The following is a 16,126-nucleotide window of genomic DNA, read 5'->3' as shown; positions in this document are numbered from 1 at the left end:
ATTCTCTTAGTCCAAACCTATGCCTCTATCCCAGATTCATAATGCTGGGGCCAATCTTATAATCTGTATTTCTGCTTTTCCATTTGGCTCCCTATTAAGCTCTGCCAATCTGTGTTCCTGAGAGGTAAGGCTGGAGGACAGAGCAGGGATGTACTCCTTCCTGCGGCCTGCAGTTCCTGGATGGATCACCTTAGCGAGGCTTCTTCACTCCAACAGTAATTCGTTCCTGTAACAGCAGTTCGATGCAGCTGCAGTTTTCTTAAGCTTTAAGAATCAGCTTTATCATATCTTCTTACCTCAGAGACCATGGGATCAGCTGGCCAGACTACTATTCTCAGAAATCTGGGTCCCATTTCCAAAGAGCCCTTCTTTCCAGTACAGAGATACCAGCAAAGTGGAGCAGTGGCTCTTTATCAGAGGTCTGTTTCAGCTCCATGGGGGTCCCTCCTCTAAACTTCTAAGTTTTAATAATTCCCAGTTCTTCCACAGCTTCTAGGGTGGTAGCTACTTCCTGAAGCTTTACCTCTGTAATACTTTTAGGTACTTATTACCCTTTCACTTAACAAGTTAACAACCTTATACTCGGTTAATGATTATTTAAATAACCTAATCACCAGGATTCTGGACCAAGCAGAAGAAAAAGGATGAGCATGAAGATTCCCAAATTTCTAGATAAGCCAATATATTAAATACTCAATAAATGTTTATAAATAAAGAAAAGAAAGATAACAAAGCAAAAAAATAAAAAGATAAACAAAGGAACTGAATGTCTATAGGAAACTACTGCTGACAGGAGTATAAATCAATATAACTATTCTGGGGAAAGGCTTGGTATCTCTAGTTAGATTGAATATGCACTTATCCTTTGACTTCTAATTCCACTATGAGGTATATCTTCTAGAAAACTCTTCTGAGCCAGGTGATATGTATATGAATGCTTATGGCAACACTGCTCATATGAACAATAAACTGGAAAAAAGCTGAAATGTTTTTTAGCAGCAGAATACATTAATAAATAAAAATGAATGAAATATAGCTCTGTATATCACCATGGATGAATCTCAAAAGCAAATCAGGCAAAAGTAAACAATACATTATCATTTAACAACGTATTTTTAGGGATACATAGATAGGTGGTAAAAAAAAATAAAGAAAAAGAAGGAAAGGATGAACAAAATTCAGGACAGCTAGCCTCTGTCGGAGAGGGAGTTGGATACGACTAGGGAAAAGGGGCTTCCAGGGTGCTGAAATGCTCCAATTCTTGGCCTGGCTGCTCAATTACTCATATTTTTTCTATATACTATATGTGTGCTCAGTTGCTCAGGCATGTCCAACTCTTTGTGACCCCGTGGCCTGGATACTCAGCCCATGGGATACATAGACTCTTTTGAACATGTCCTATATTTCACTTTTTTTTGTAAGAAACAAGGAAGATGGAGAAATGGCTAGAAATAGAGAGGAAGCACAGGGGTGACTTTGGATAAACAGTCCATGCTTAAGGGAATTTCAAAGGACTAGGGAAGAATGAGTTTAACAACCTTTTGAGTAGAAGTATAAATCAGAGCTTATTAAAGCATTTCAAAATAAGTTTAAAAGCTAAATGGTTTTTATACAACCCTATAAACACTAGATTTAAAATTCTGCAGATTTAAAATCATAATTTTGAAATGCCATTAATACCTTGTCACTCTGCTCCAGTGAAAAACTATCTAGCAAGAAGAGAGATATTGCTTGAAGAAACAAGAGATAGTGGCTGTACTCCCACACCATCATAAAGGTGTAAGTTGAAGCACTCATCAACAAGTAGCAAAACCTCTAGGGAAAACAAAAGAAAGAAACTAAGTGTTAACAGCTTTGTTACTATATAAACCCATAAGGTTGTTACCTGAACTTCTGCAGCTGTTACCGGTTCCAATTTAAAGCAACTCTTAAAACTTTGTTTTAAAAATCACATAATTATGATTAAATCCTTACATAAACAATAAGATCTGAAATCAAACATTCTACAAAGAAATCAACCACTTGCCCTTCATGTTCAACATCATAATGAGAACCTCAGGAAGACAAAAAAAAAAAAAGAAGAAAATTCAGTAAAATTTTCTTTCATTCTAAGAGATGAAGTAGTAAGTATTTTTAAATGGTAGCTTCTACTAGACTTGACTGCTGGGTGGTCAATACTACTGATTCAGGTGCAAATCTTCTTTCCATTACCACACACACACACACACACACACACGCGAACGAACACACGCACACACACACGTTTATGTATAGGGTGAATTCAAGGGGAAGCAAACATAAGTTTATATATATATGTATCTATTCGGTTTCCAAATTTTAATGAAGATCTCATACAAAATTGGGCTTTCCAGGTGGCTCAGTGGGAAAGAATCCACCTGCCAATGGAGAAGATAGTTTCAACCCTTGGGTCAGGAAGTTTCCCTGGAGAAGGAAATGGCAACCCACTCCAGTATTCTTGCCTGGAGAATCCCACAGACAGAGGAGCCTGGCAGGCCGGGCTACAGTCAATAGGGTCACAAAGAATCCCACACAACAAAAGAGCAACAACATACAAAATATTCCAGATAACTGAATTTTAATCTTTATCTTCCTCCTCCTTATCTTGGTTACTTACTTAGCAGCAACACAATTTGTAAAAAATTTTTTTTTGCTCTTAACAACTACACAGGTTATTCTTCAAATATTTTTTGGTGAGATATTTCAAATACCTTTTGGAAAAAGGTACCTCAGACCTTACAGTAATCTTGCTTTTGCTTCTTTCAATTATTACAATACTTCCAAGATTCCCAGCTTTTCTATTCACTTTAATTCTTTCCTGAAGAAACTGCTCAAAATTGGCAGCACCCAAGATTCCATCTTCTGCAGGGTGGGTACAGTGAAGTGAAAGTCGCTCAGTCGTGTCTGACTCTTTGCAACCCCATGGACTATACAGTCCACGGAATTCTCTAGGCAGAATACTGGAGTGGGTAGCCGTTCCCTTCTCCAGGGGATCTTCCCAACCAACCCAGGGATTGAACCCCGGTCTCCCGCATTGCAGGCAGCTTCTTTACCAACTGAACTATGAGGGAAGCCCTACAGTGTGTGTACAGTCGCGAGTAAACTTTAGGACCTGCTTCTTTCTTTGCTCCCCCATGCCATAAGGTTTTTCACAGGCATCATGATGGCAGAAAGTGCAGTTTTGTTTTCTTAAAAAACTGAGTTTTAAGCTGAAGGGTTAAGAATACACCACAGTAATAACTTGCTCTTTTTAACCACCATGTTTTTATACAATCCTTAATATTGCTACTGCTTTAATATTTGAATAGATATTTTGCTCTTGTTGTGTACTCATGAGTACCAGATGTGTGTGTCAGTTGCTTAGCTGTGTCCGACTCTTTGTGACTTTATGGACTGTAGCCCACCAGGTTCCTCTATCCATGGAATTTCCCAGGCAAGAATACTGGAGTAGTTTGCCATTCCCTTCTCCAGCTGATCTTCCTGACCCAGAGATCAAACTCGGGTCTCCTGCACCACAGGGTGGACTGTCTATCATCTGAGCCACCAGGGAAGCCCAGTACCAGATGAGTGGTTACAAATAATCAAATAACTGCCGAACATAATTTACTTCCTTTACCATAATATTGAGAGGGAAAAAATGACAGAGGATGGGAGAGGAGAAGGGAGAAACTCATGGAATACTTTCACAATACAGAAAAATAATTATGTTTAAATTAAAAAGGAGAAAAACATGTAAACAAAAATAGGAGTATAAGCTATTCTTCAGTTCAGTCACTCAGTCATGTCTGACTCTTAGTGACCCCATGAATCGCAGCACGCCAGGCCTCCCTGTCCATCACCAACTCCCGGAGTTCACTCAGACTCACGTCCATCGAATCAGTGATGCCATCCAGCCATCTCATCCTCTGTCGTCCCCTTCTCCTCCTGCCCCCAATCCCTCCCAGCATCAGTCTTTTCCAGTGAGTCAACTCTTCACATGAGGTGGCCAAAGTACTGGAGTTTCAGCTTTAGCATCATTCCTTCCAAAGAAATCCCAGGGCTGATCTCCTTCAGAATGGACTGGTTGGATCTCCTTGCAGTCCAAGGGACTCTCAAGAGTCTTCTCCAACACCACAGTTCAAAAGCATCAATTCTTCTGCGCACAGCTTTCTTCCCAGTCCAACTCACATCCATACATGACCACAGGAAAAACCATAGCCTTGACTAGACGGTCCTTAGTTGGCAAAGTAATGTCTCTGCTTTTGAATATGCTATCTAGGTTGGTCATAACTTTTCTTCCAAGGAGTAAGCGTCTTTTAATTTCATGGCTGCAATTACCATCCCCACTGATTTTGGAGCCCCCCAAAATAAAGTCTGACACTGTTTCCACTGTTTCCCCATCTATTTCCCATGAAGTGATGGGACCGGATGCCATGATCTTCGTTTTCTGAATGTTGAGCTTTAAGCCAACTTTTTCACTCTCCTCTTTCATTTTCATCAAGAGGCTTTTTACTTCCTCTTCACTTTCTGCCATAAGGGTGGTATCATCTGCATATATGAGGTTATTGATATTTCCCCCAGCAGTCGATTCCAGCTTGTGTTTCTTCCAGTCCAGCGTTTCTCATGATGTACTCTGCATATAAGTTAAATAAGCAGGATGACAATATACAGCCTTGACGTACTCCTTTTCCTATTTGGAACCAGTCTGTTGTTCCATGTCCAGTTCTAACTGTTACTTCCTAACCTGCATACAGATTTCTCAAAAGGCTATTCTTGGATCCCTTCAAAAAGCACCATGTCTTTGGTAAACAATAGTGAACTGAAGGGAAATATACTTTTCACTGTGTATCTATCCATTTACACTGACTTTTTTTTTTTTACCATCTGTATAATGTAGATGTATTTATTACTTTTTAAATGTATGTACTTTATTATTATTATATATATGACTGCATTTTGGCTGCACAGGGGCCCCGCGGCCTTTGCGCAGGCCTCCTCTGTTTGCAGCAAGCCAGGGCTGCTCTCGGGCTGCGGTGTGCAGGCGTCTCTTTGTGGTGGTCTCTCTTCTCGCAGCATGCGGGCTCTACAGCACAGGCTCAGTAGCTGTGGCTCACGGGCTTAGTTGCCCCGCACTGTGTGGAATCTTCCTGGACCAGGGATTGAACCTGTATCCTCTGCCTTGGCAGGTGGACTCTTAACCACTGGACCACCAGGGAAGTCCTCCTTTAATTAAAACAATTTTTTAAAGTACTAGAAAGAATACATAACATGGCAATAAACAATGATATTCAGAAAAATATAGAATATGGTATAGAAGGGAAAAATAAGTTTACACTTCATTCTACCTCTTCTGAAATACCTTTTAAAATAAATAATAATTTTACTTTTTTTAAAGAAACGTTTTTGACATGGGCTATTTCTTAAAATTTTTATTATTAGTAATACACTTCCTGATGATTTTTTTTTCATTTTTATTTACTTTTTTTGGCCGCACTGGGTCTTTGTGGCTGTGTGTGGGCTTTCTCTGGTTTCAGAGAATGGGGGCTGCTCTTCCTTGTGGAGTCTGGGCGTCTCATCATAGTAGTTTCTCTTGTTGTAGCATTCAGGCTCTCAGTTGCACAGGCCTGGTTGTTCCAAGGCATGTGGGATCTTTCTAGACCAAAGATCAAACCCATGTCCCTTGCTTGGCAGGCAGATTCTTAACAACTAGACCACCAGGTAAACCCTGATGTGGACTATTTTTTAAGTCTTTTACTGAATTTGTTACAATATTGCTTGTGTTTTATATTTTCGTTTTTTTTGGCAGCAAAGTACATGGGATCTTAGCTCCCAGACCAGGGTTCGAAACCATGCACCCTGCCTTGGAAAATTAAGTCTAAACCACTGCACCACCAGGGAAGTTCCAGAAGAATGATTTTACTAAAAATCATTTTATCTTTGGTAGGGAATTCCCTGGAAGTCTAGTGGTTAGGACTTCACTACTACCACAGAAGGCACGGGTTTCATCACCGCTAGGGAACCTAAGATGCCTCGAAGCATGGCCAAAAAAACCAAAGACATCTTTTTTTGTGGCAACAAAATTTTCACTTTAATTCAAAATAATGGTAAATATAAAGAAGCTTCGGCAGTTCATTTTGCTAAGTTACACTTTTATACAAAAACTGAAGAACTATTCTTCCCTAGAAGGCTGCACAATCTAACAGGAAAACATTCAATTAAAGACTTCTTATTATAGAAAATATTCCTCCTCAGAAAGGTCTTTACACAAGCCCAGCAAAAGAAAAATTACAAATCTAAAATGTGTTATTTTAGATAAAAAAGGAAATTCTAGTACGATAGGAAATGAAATAAAGTTTGCTATGCTCAGGACATCTGACATCCTTGAAAGAGTATTTTTCAGAGATTTCACAAAGGAAACATAAGCGAATCCTATTTCCTAACCAACCAGGTCGCTGTAGTCAGTCCCTTTTTCAGGCTAAAAATTCTTAATCCAAGACAGGCAGATACACTGTCAAAAGATTACTACATTGAAGTCAAGTTCAATATAACTGGTTGCCTTTTATAATCATATTTATTTTATGCATTTAAAATCATTACTCTGAGATGGAGTCTCTAAGCTTCACCTGATTCCTGAAAGGGTTTATGGTAGTAACAACAACAAAAGTTAAGAATCTAAACTACCCAGGACAGTCTCCTGAAGCTTACCTATACCTTAGTCACAGAAAACATAAGGCAAACAAAATGTAAAATGTAAATGTTAACAAAATGTGCACTGCTACCACTGCTGTCACTTGCGGTAACTTTCTAACTTCATTAACATTCTTCAACTCATGATGATTAAAGGCCATGCATGTTCCAAAAGTGAGAGAAACAGCAAAACAATGAAACATTCATTTTCTTAAGAAACTATTCTTCATATTTGTCAAGTAACTGCACTAAAACAAGTTAACATCTCCCTTCTCCTAAATATAATTTACTGTCAACCAGACTACAGAAAAAGTTATAACAAGATTATATATCATGTAGTAACTAGATTTCACTGAATATAACTTTTCATATGAATAGCTTTAAAATTATATACCACATTTGCAATACATCAGAATTGTGACAAATAAATTTGCATCTTACCTCTCCATAAGAATTTAAGTTGCTTTTTAAATAGCCTGTAAGTGCAGCAACTTGGCATGCAAAATATGGCAGTGCCCAGTTTTCTCTTAAAGGAATGGAGTGTTCAATTCTTGTTGTATCTACCCTAAAATAAACCACAGATGAACAGCAAAAGAGCAAGACATTATATTTGTGTAACACTACACTTTTCAAGGCACTTTCACACATATCTCATTGTTCTCCAGATCCTGTGAGGTAGGCATGGTCAAAGCCACCATTACCTATACAGCATCTTACAACAAATCCCTTGTTTCACTACCACCTGACCTCCCATCCAGGAAGACTCAGCGCTGCTGAGTCTGCTTAATGAATAGATGGGCCTTTGTGAGAATTTGAAAAAGGCATCTCTGCTCTGGGCAAATACAGCCTCATGCTACAAAACACAACTGTTCCAAGTACACTGGAGTTCAACCCCCATCTTCTCTTCCCTTAGAAAAGACATGGTTATCCCTCTCTAGAGGGCTATCTCTAGACATGGTTCTCTCTCCAGAGCACAGTGTGCCCTGCGGAATTAGCAGTTCTTATACTAACTCTTATGTCAAAGGAATAAGAAGCTCAAAGAAGTGGTGACTTAATCAAGTCATTAGCTAGAAGATGACACAATTAGGATTACAATGCGTATCTTCTAATATCTACTTAACGCTCCTTTCAATCAGCAGGTTATCCAAAATTAACATTACAGTAGCCCTGTATATGACAGATACTAGAGAGCTTTGAAAATTTCCAGAATCACAAACACAGAATGTTTTTGGAGGTGCCTCCTAAGTTTCTCCTGTATCAATCTTCATTGAGCGTTGTCTCCTATGCATATCCTCTACCATAGCGGACTCCCTTCCCAACAATTAAATTTGGATCTCCATAAATTCAATGGCTATTCCCCACACACACACACACAAACACAATGGTGCTATTGCTTTAAAATACTTCATGAGAATTGCTGCATAATTCTCCTAATGGAGACAAACATGCTTGCATTTATTTTGGTTCAATCAAATTGTGGTACAGGGACTTCCCTGGTGGCACAGGGAGGTTAAGAATCCACCTGCCAATGGAGGGAACAGGGTTCAATCCCTGGTCTGGGAAGATCCCATATGCTGCAGAGCAACTAAACCCGTGCACCTCAACTACTGAGCCTGTGAGCCTCAACTACCGAGCCCGAGTGTTCTCTGGGCCCCGAGCAACTACTGAGCCTGTGGGCTGCAAGGACTGAAGCCCACGCGCCTAGAGCCTGTGCTCCGCAACTAGAGAAGCCACCACCACGAGAAGCCTGAGCACCACAATGAAGAGGAGCCCCCTCTCCACGCAACTAGAGAAAAGCCGCGCAAAGCAATGAAGACCCAGCACGGCCACAAATAAGTAAAATTATTATTTTTTTAATTGTGGTACAGGGAATTCCCTGGCAGTCCAGTGGGTGGGACTCTGCTGTTTCACTGCCAAGTGCACAGGTTCAATCCCTTGCTGGGGAACTTTTTTTTTATGTGGCACAGCATTACAATAGGCTACTGCTGCTGCTGCTAAGTCGCTTCAGTCGTGTCTGACTCTGTGCGACCCCAGAGACAGCAGCCCACCAGGCTCCCCTGTCCCTGGGATTCTCCAGGCAAGAACACTGGAGTGAGTTGCCATTTCCTCCTCCAATGCATGAAAGTAAAAAGTGAAAGGGAAGTCGCTCAGTCGTGTCCAACTCTTCGCGACCCCATGGACTGCAGCCTTCCTGGCTCCTCCGTCATGGGATTTTCCAGGCAAGAGTACTGGAGTGGGGCGCCATTGCCTTCACTGCTTAGCAATAAAAAGGGATGAACTATTGATACACTCAACATACGTGAATCTCAAAATGACTCTGCTGAGTGGAAGAAAAAAACAAAATTATATGCCGCATGACTCCATTTACATAAAATTCTAGAAACTGCAAACCAATTTACAGTGACAGAAAGCAAATCATCAGTTTCCTAAAGACAGTGGAACAGCAGTAGAGGTAGGGTGAGAAGAGGAACAAGGGAGAAATTACCAGATAGCACAACTAAACTCTGGGTGGTGATAACACTATACTGATTTTGTTGATGGTTTCACAAGTGTGTCTAAACATCTAAAATTATCAACTGGTACATTTTAAATATATACAGCTTATTCTATGTCAATTATACCTCAAAACTGCTAAAAAGTATTAGAAAATAAGCTGTGTTCTATGAATGCATATGTAATTGAAAAAATATATATATACACACATATTAAAAACATGGAAGATCAAATGAAATACAAGGTGAAAAACACTTAATACAGTTTCTAGAACCTAGTGAACAGTATTAGATCTTTCCTCTTTTATAACTCTGTATGATCTATTTTTACTTAACAATGTATTATGAGCATCCTTCTATAATATATATGCCCATAAACTTCAAGAACATTGAATGGGCATGGTACATAACTATACATGTTTATCATAATCTAACCAGTTCCTTCCTATTGTTATATATTACCTTGTTTTTGACTTTACTTACTACAGTTTTTAAAAACAGGAACCAATGTTTTTGTATAGTGATCACTGGTCTCACTGTTTACTTTTAATTCTTTAACCCAATTGGAATTTATTTTATTATGTATGGAATAAGTATTTCTTCTCCAGATGTGATTGCTGCAATACCATTTTGTGAATATCATGTATTCTAAAGACCACCTATTTTCATACGATATTACTTCTGAAAATCTGTTGTGAAAGTTAGCTTTCTAAAACACAAAACAAGATATTCACATGTCATTAGTCAGCAAACAGGAAGAAGAGGATGTCTATTCTCAAGTCAGGACTTTGCCATCACTCTACCAGCCCAGAACTGGGAAGCTGGACCTGTAATCCTCACTCCAAAGACTCACTCACTCACTACCTCTGCCAAACGCACAGATCAGCACAGTGAAACCCATAAAACTGTGCACCAGAAACACTGTCTGGGAAGAGATGAGGGAAACTTCTTAGTCATTGCAGCAGAAACAGAGTAACTCTGCCAGTTCTCTACATGAACAAGCCTCCTCACAGCCCGTCCTGAATGCCCGCGCTACTCAACGTTCTTCCCCACACCACCATCCCTGGTGGGTGTAAGCCCCAGAAGGATAACAATGGGATGTGACAAAATCCAGTGAGACTTACTTTTTCTCCCCAGTGGCAGAGTCGAGCAGAGAGCAGCACAAACCAGCAGTTCAAATAATAACTACTTTCATCAACTGGGCCTATGGATATATTCCCAGAGACAGCCAACTCGGAGTTTTTGTGTTTTCATTTCAAATACATCATAGCATAAACATAACGGGAATCAACTGGATGACCACTCTGTAACTCATTATTGCCAAAAGATTTCAGGACTCACTTTCATGTCTGTGTTAATAATCCAGTTGGTTACATAGTACTACTTCAACTGCCTTGGGTTAATCAGAAAAAAAACATGAGATGGTTTTCTTAAGTGATGTATTGCCAAGTAAAAACAAAATGTACAGATAACTATGGTAAAAAAAAAAAATTTCATAATGGATAACATCAACATGAGATCTGAGTCATCTCACAGTACCCAGTTGTGTAGGTCTGCCAAACTCAAAAGAACCTAGTGAACTGGTATATGTTATTCAGTCGTGTCTGATTCTTTGTAACCCCATGGACCGTAGACTGCTAGGCTACTCTGTCCATGGGATTTCCCAGGCAAGAATACTGGCGTGAACTGTCATTTCTGTCTCCAAATGATCTTCCTGACTCGCAGACTGAACCCGTGTCTCCTACATTAGCAGGCGGATTCTTCACCATTGAGCCACCAGGGAAGCTCCGGTACTATATACATGCTGAGCAGAAATTTGGCATTAGCAAAATATCATTTTTCACATTAATGTTTCTAGTTAATATTTTACTAGTTTGTTACTTCATTAGTAAATTGGTTTCAATACTATCATAAATGTTTTCAGCACAAGGAGTTTGAAACATAGTTTTATGTTTTATATTTAAGTAATATCATCATTCAAATTGGGCTTCCCGGTGGTGCTAGTGGTAAAGAACCCAGCTGCCAATGCAGGAGACGCGGGTTCAATCCCTGGGTCAAGAAGATCCGCTAGAGGAGGGCATGGCGACCCACTCCAGTATTCTTGCCTGGAGAATGCTACAGACAGAGCAGCCTGGCGGGCTGCAGCCTGTGGGGTCACAGAGTCGTACATGACTGACGCGACAGCACACATGCACGCATCCTTCAGATTATTTAAGCCAGCAGATGAAACCCATGGTTATAAAGTTTTAAATACACATATGTGAAGCTTGAGAAACACTGACTTTTTATTTGCTTTTGGCTGTGCTGGGTCTTTGCCTGAATGGGCTTTTCTCTAGTCGTGGGGGCCACTGTCCAGTTGTGGTTTGTCGACTTTTTACTGCAGGGGCTTCTTGTTAGAGAGCAAAGACTCTAGGATGAACAGGCTTCGGCAGTTGCAGCAGGTGGGCTCACCAGCTGTGGCTACAGGCTCTGGAGCACAGGCTCAACAGCTGTGGCCCAATGGCTTTGCTGTTCCACAGCAAGTGGGATCTTCCTGGATCAGGGATAGAACCCATGTCTCCTGCACTGGCAGGTGGATTCTTTACCACGGAGCCAACAGGGAAGCTCACAATCACTGATTTAGATTAGATATGAAAAACAGTTTGGCATGTCTATGTATCATGTGAGAAAGCTGAAAAATACCTATGCAATATTAGTATCATTTCAAATAGCTATATGTTCTCTTGCATCGACATAGTTTACCTATTAGTTCCCTTATATTTAGGTTGTTTTTTAATCTTTAATTTTATTGCAAATAATACTACTGAGGCAGTGAAATCTTCCCTTATTTTTAAAATTAATTTTTTGGATAAAATGAATTTCCTGGGAAAAACTGGAATCTAAAATTGAGAAACCTAATAATTCTACAAGTATCTGGAGTATACCAATAAGATTATTATAGATCCAGCACCACGTGTTACCACTGTTTTCTGTTAATTCCACAACATGTGCATTCCTTGTATTTTACCTTTTATTAATCACCAATGGGTTTAGTAATCTTTTTTTGGCCAAAGATTAAACTTAGTATAGTCTTTTAATCAGATATAATTCTTTTGCTCTTCAAATACAAAGTTGGATCCCCTGAAAGTGGTTTTCTGGTATTTATTTGAGATGAGAAGATCAATGAGGACCAAGAGCAATTTCTGTATTCTTTATACATGAAGACTGGACTCAGATTACCCCATTTTGGTGATAAGAGGGAATCATCTTACTTCTCCCCACTACTGTACACACAGTGCTACTTCCTGAAAATTTTTTGAATTTTCTAGTATGCCTATATCCTTCAATTTGAACAAACAGGAGCTATTTTACTATCCTGCTTTCTAATTCTAATATTAAGGAACACAAAATGCAATTAAGAATACAACTAATACTCAAAATACAATGGAATAACTCATGTCTTTTTATACTTTTCCAGGCAATCATATTTAAACCAAAGCTGATGAATAAAAAAGATAGCATATTCTTTCTTGGCATTAACATATATTTTGCCATATAAAATATATACCAACATGGGACTTCCCTGGTGGTCCAGTGGTTAAGACTGCTTCCACTGCAGGGGAGGTGGGTTCAATCTCTGGTCAGGGAACTAAGATCCCAAAGCCATGCAACATGTGGCCAAAAAAATAAAAGAAAAATGTATACCAAAATAAAAAACAATGCAAAACAAACATATAAAGAAAAACTACTTGCTAAGAATTTCTAAATTGCTAAAAGATATATTTTAACAGAGATATATCAGATTAGTTTTTCTACCTAACTCCTGTTCTAGCTACCCAGGATACACTGTTTCATTAAATAAGGCAACCAAATTATAATAAGGCAATTTTGTTATAATTCTAAGATCTTTAAAATATTTTATTTGACAGGGGATCTTATTTATTTTTTAATTGCTGTTATTTTTACATGGAAAAGGTCTTCTTCTCTTTGAAATTCTGATGAAGAAAGATCTAGGGATTAAATGAAATGAGTATTAAAGCCAGCCTCCAACATGGTTCACAATAGCCCCTGACTCCTAGGTCAGGAAGATCCCCTGGAGAAGGAAATGGCAACCTCCTTCACTATCCTTGCCTGAGAAATCCCATGGACAGAGGAGCCTGGCAGGCTACAGTCCATGGTGTCACAAATAGACACAACTTAGAAACTGAACAGCAAACCAGTATTAACAACCCATTAGCCACTTCCCACATTGTGCCATGGTTAATCTATATGACCAACAGAATATGGCAGAATGATGTTCTATCATTTCTGAGGTCAGGTTATAAAAGAACCTGGCTTCCACTATGACACATTCACCCCACTCTCTCTTGCATCATTCACCTTAAACCAAGTCGTGAGCAGCCCTCTGCAGAGGTCCACGAGATGAGAAACTAAGGCCTTCCAAGTCAACACCCAGTGAGGAACTAAGGCTTCCTGAAAAAGCCACGAGTGAAAAGTAAAAATGGTCCAGGCCGGTCAAACCTTCAGATGACTACAGCCCCACCAATTACTGACTCAATCTCACATGGAACCCTGAGCCAGAACAACCCAGATAAGCTGCTCTGGATTCCTGACCCTCAGAAATGGTACGAGAGAATGTTTGTTGTTCTTAAGTCTTGGGCTGATCTATTATACATCAGATAGCCTAGAAAGCAATCCTTTTAGAAGGTCTCTATTTTAAATAATTGTTGTTTTGTTGCTAAGTTGTGTCCAACTATCCAATTCTTTTGCAATGCCATGGACTATATGGCCCACCAGGCTCCTCTGTCCATGGGTTTTCCCAGGCAAGGATACTGTAATGGGTTACCATTTCCTTCTCCAAAGGATCTTCCTGACCCAAAGATCAAACCCTGGACTCTGGCATTAGTAGGTGGGTTCTTACCACTGAGCCACCAAGAAAGCCCCCCATCCCTGTACTTTTAAGAAACATACCTGACTCATAAAAGCTGGCAAGCTATACTTGAAAACTGCTAAGGAAGGTTGTTTTGTTTTTGGCTATGCTGGGTTTTCACTGCTGCACGGGCTTTCTCTAGCTGTGGTGAGCGGGGGCCACGCTCTAGTTGTGGTGCACGGGCTTTCCACTGCAGTAGCTTCCTTGTTGTGGAGCATGGGCTCCAGGACACATGGGCTCAGTAGTTCAGCTCCTGGCCCTGAGCACAAACTCGGTAGCTACAGTGCAAGGGCTTAGTTGCTCAGCAGCATGTGGGATCTTCCCAGATCAGGGATCAAACCCGTGTATACTGTAGAATCTGTGTAGGCAAATTCTTTACCACTGAGCCACCAGGGAAGGCCCTAAGGAAGATTTTTCAAATCCCTTACATCAACTGTTGCCAGCATATGACCCTAAACAAAGCCCAGTTAGAAATATAGCCCTATATATGAATCTCAATAACATGGAAGTATCATATTTTTCATTTGGCAGTTGCCAAAGGAAAATGTGTAACAAAAGAAATGTCTCATATTCTAAAATTTAATCACATTAAGTGTTATGGGGAGAAAGTGCTGTGTAGAGGAAGTATGTTTCAAAACCAAAACAAGGATCATTGAAAAAACAAGTTTTTGACACTGACCAATGCCAAGAAAATTTCAGCCCTCTAATTCAAAGAAGCCCCATCCCCTTCTCTTTGTACCTCATTATTAACGAAGTGGTACTTCTCTGATCATCAAAAGGAACAGATTTATTAATCTAAAGTACACACTAATCCAAATTAATGGATTTATTAATTCATAAATTAATAAAGTGGTTGGCTTAAAACTGATACAGCTGATGCCTCTTCCTTCTTTTCATAAAGCCGTGTCATTAATTTTAAATAAACGAAGAAAGAGGAGGTGTATCCATGTACGCTAAAGTTGCTATGTTTGAAAAAAAAAGAGAGGTAGAGAAGTGTTTTATTTTTCAGTTGTTGCATGACAAATGACCAGAAATGTAGTGGTTTGAAAGAACACACATTTATTAGCTCACAAACCCAGCACAGTATGGCTGGATTCTCTGTTCTCCTAAGGCTAAGGCTAAGACTAAGGCTAAGGCTACCGTCTTCTAAGGCTAAAATCAAAGCAACAACTGGGGCTGTAGTTTTCATCCAGGCCTGGTATTCCTTCTACAAGCTCAGTGTCTGTTGGCAGAATTCATTTCCTCCTCACTTCAATCCAGCAATAAGGCATCAAATTCTTCTCATGTTTCAAGTATCTCTGACTTCCCCTTCTGTACCAGCTACAGAAAGCTGCTCACTTTTAAGGACTCACACGATTAGAACAGGCCCACCAGGTAATCATGCCACCTTAATGTCAACTCTGCCATATAACGTAAAACAACCACAGGAATGATATCTCACATTCACAGGTAGGAATTAGGGGCATGTAAAGTTTGGAGGGAGGGAGCCATTTTTAGAACTCTGACTACTGCAGTCACAAAAATTGTAAAGTTTCACTAAAAACACCTTTCTTACCTGTTAATAATGAACCATGCAACTGTTAGCATTCCTGCTAGCCAAGTTCCACTCATAAGCCAACTTGTAACAAATAAAGCAGTAACATATATTCCTTGCAATCCAAAAACAATGCCAATATAGAAATATACTGGCTCAATAATCTCCTAATTGGGGGAAAAAAGAGGAAGAGACAACAGGATGACAGTATATAATTTTGAATATTCATAAATATGTGAGAAAATGAATATTAAAGTCAAAAGAGACACATACACTGCTACCAGTTGCCTGATATAGAACGCTGGCCATAAGTTCTGGATACAGAGACATTTGCTGAACTGCATTTATAGTCTTCAGAGACACAGTTTTGTTATTGTGCGTCAGTTCGTACACACCTAGAGTCAGAAAAATTTTTCTCCAGGTTATTTATTCTGTTTTTATGAAAATTGAACATGTTATTCAGAGGTCATTAAATACTTTATTATCAAGAAGGATATCAAAATACAA

The 16,126-nt window shown here is 39.5% G+C and overlaps 1 protein-coding gene across 3 annotated transcripts in view; it reads right to left on the bottom strand.

The window, feature by feature from the left end:
* Positions 1 to 16,126, bottom strand: part of DPY19L4 (dpy-19 like 4 (C. elegans)) — a 59,341-nt gene that overhangs the window by 26,912 nt on the left and 16,303 nt on the right. For all 3 annotated transcript variants that reach the window (XM_018058234.1, XM_018058235.1, XM_018058236.1), the window contains 4 exons: positions 15,893 to 16,014; positions 15,641 to 15,786; positions 7,126 to 7,249; positions 1,681 to 1,815 (listed from right to left, as the gene is read on the bottom strand). In XM_018058234.1, coding sequence (XP_017913723.1) covers positions 1,681 to 1,815; positions 7,126 to 7,249; positions 15,641 to 15,786; positions 15,893 to 16,014 — 527 coding nt within the window. The remainder of the gene's footprint in view (positions 1 to 1,680; positions 1,816 to 7,125; positions 7,250 to 15,640; positions 15,787 to 15,892; positions 16,015 to 16,126) is intronic.

Source organism: Capra hircus, chromosome 14 (genome assembly GCF_001704415.2).
Source record: "Capra hircus breed San Clemente chromosome 14, ASM170441v1, whole genome shotgun sequence".
Lineage (NCBI taxonomy): Eukaryota > Metazoa > Chordata > Mammalia > Artiodactyla > Bovidae > Capra > Capra hircus.
Note: the sequence above shows the minus strand (reverse complement) of the source record. Positions and strands in the feature narration are given on the sequence as shown.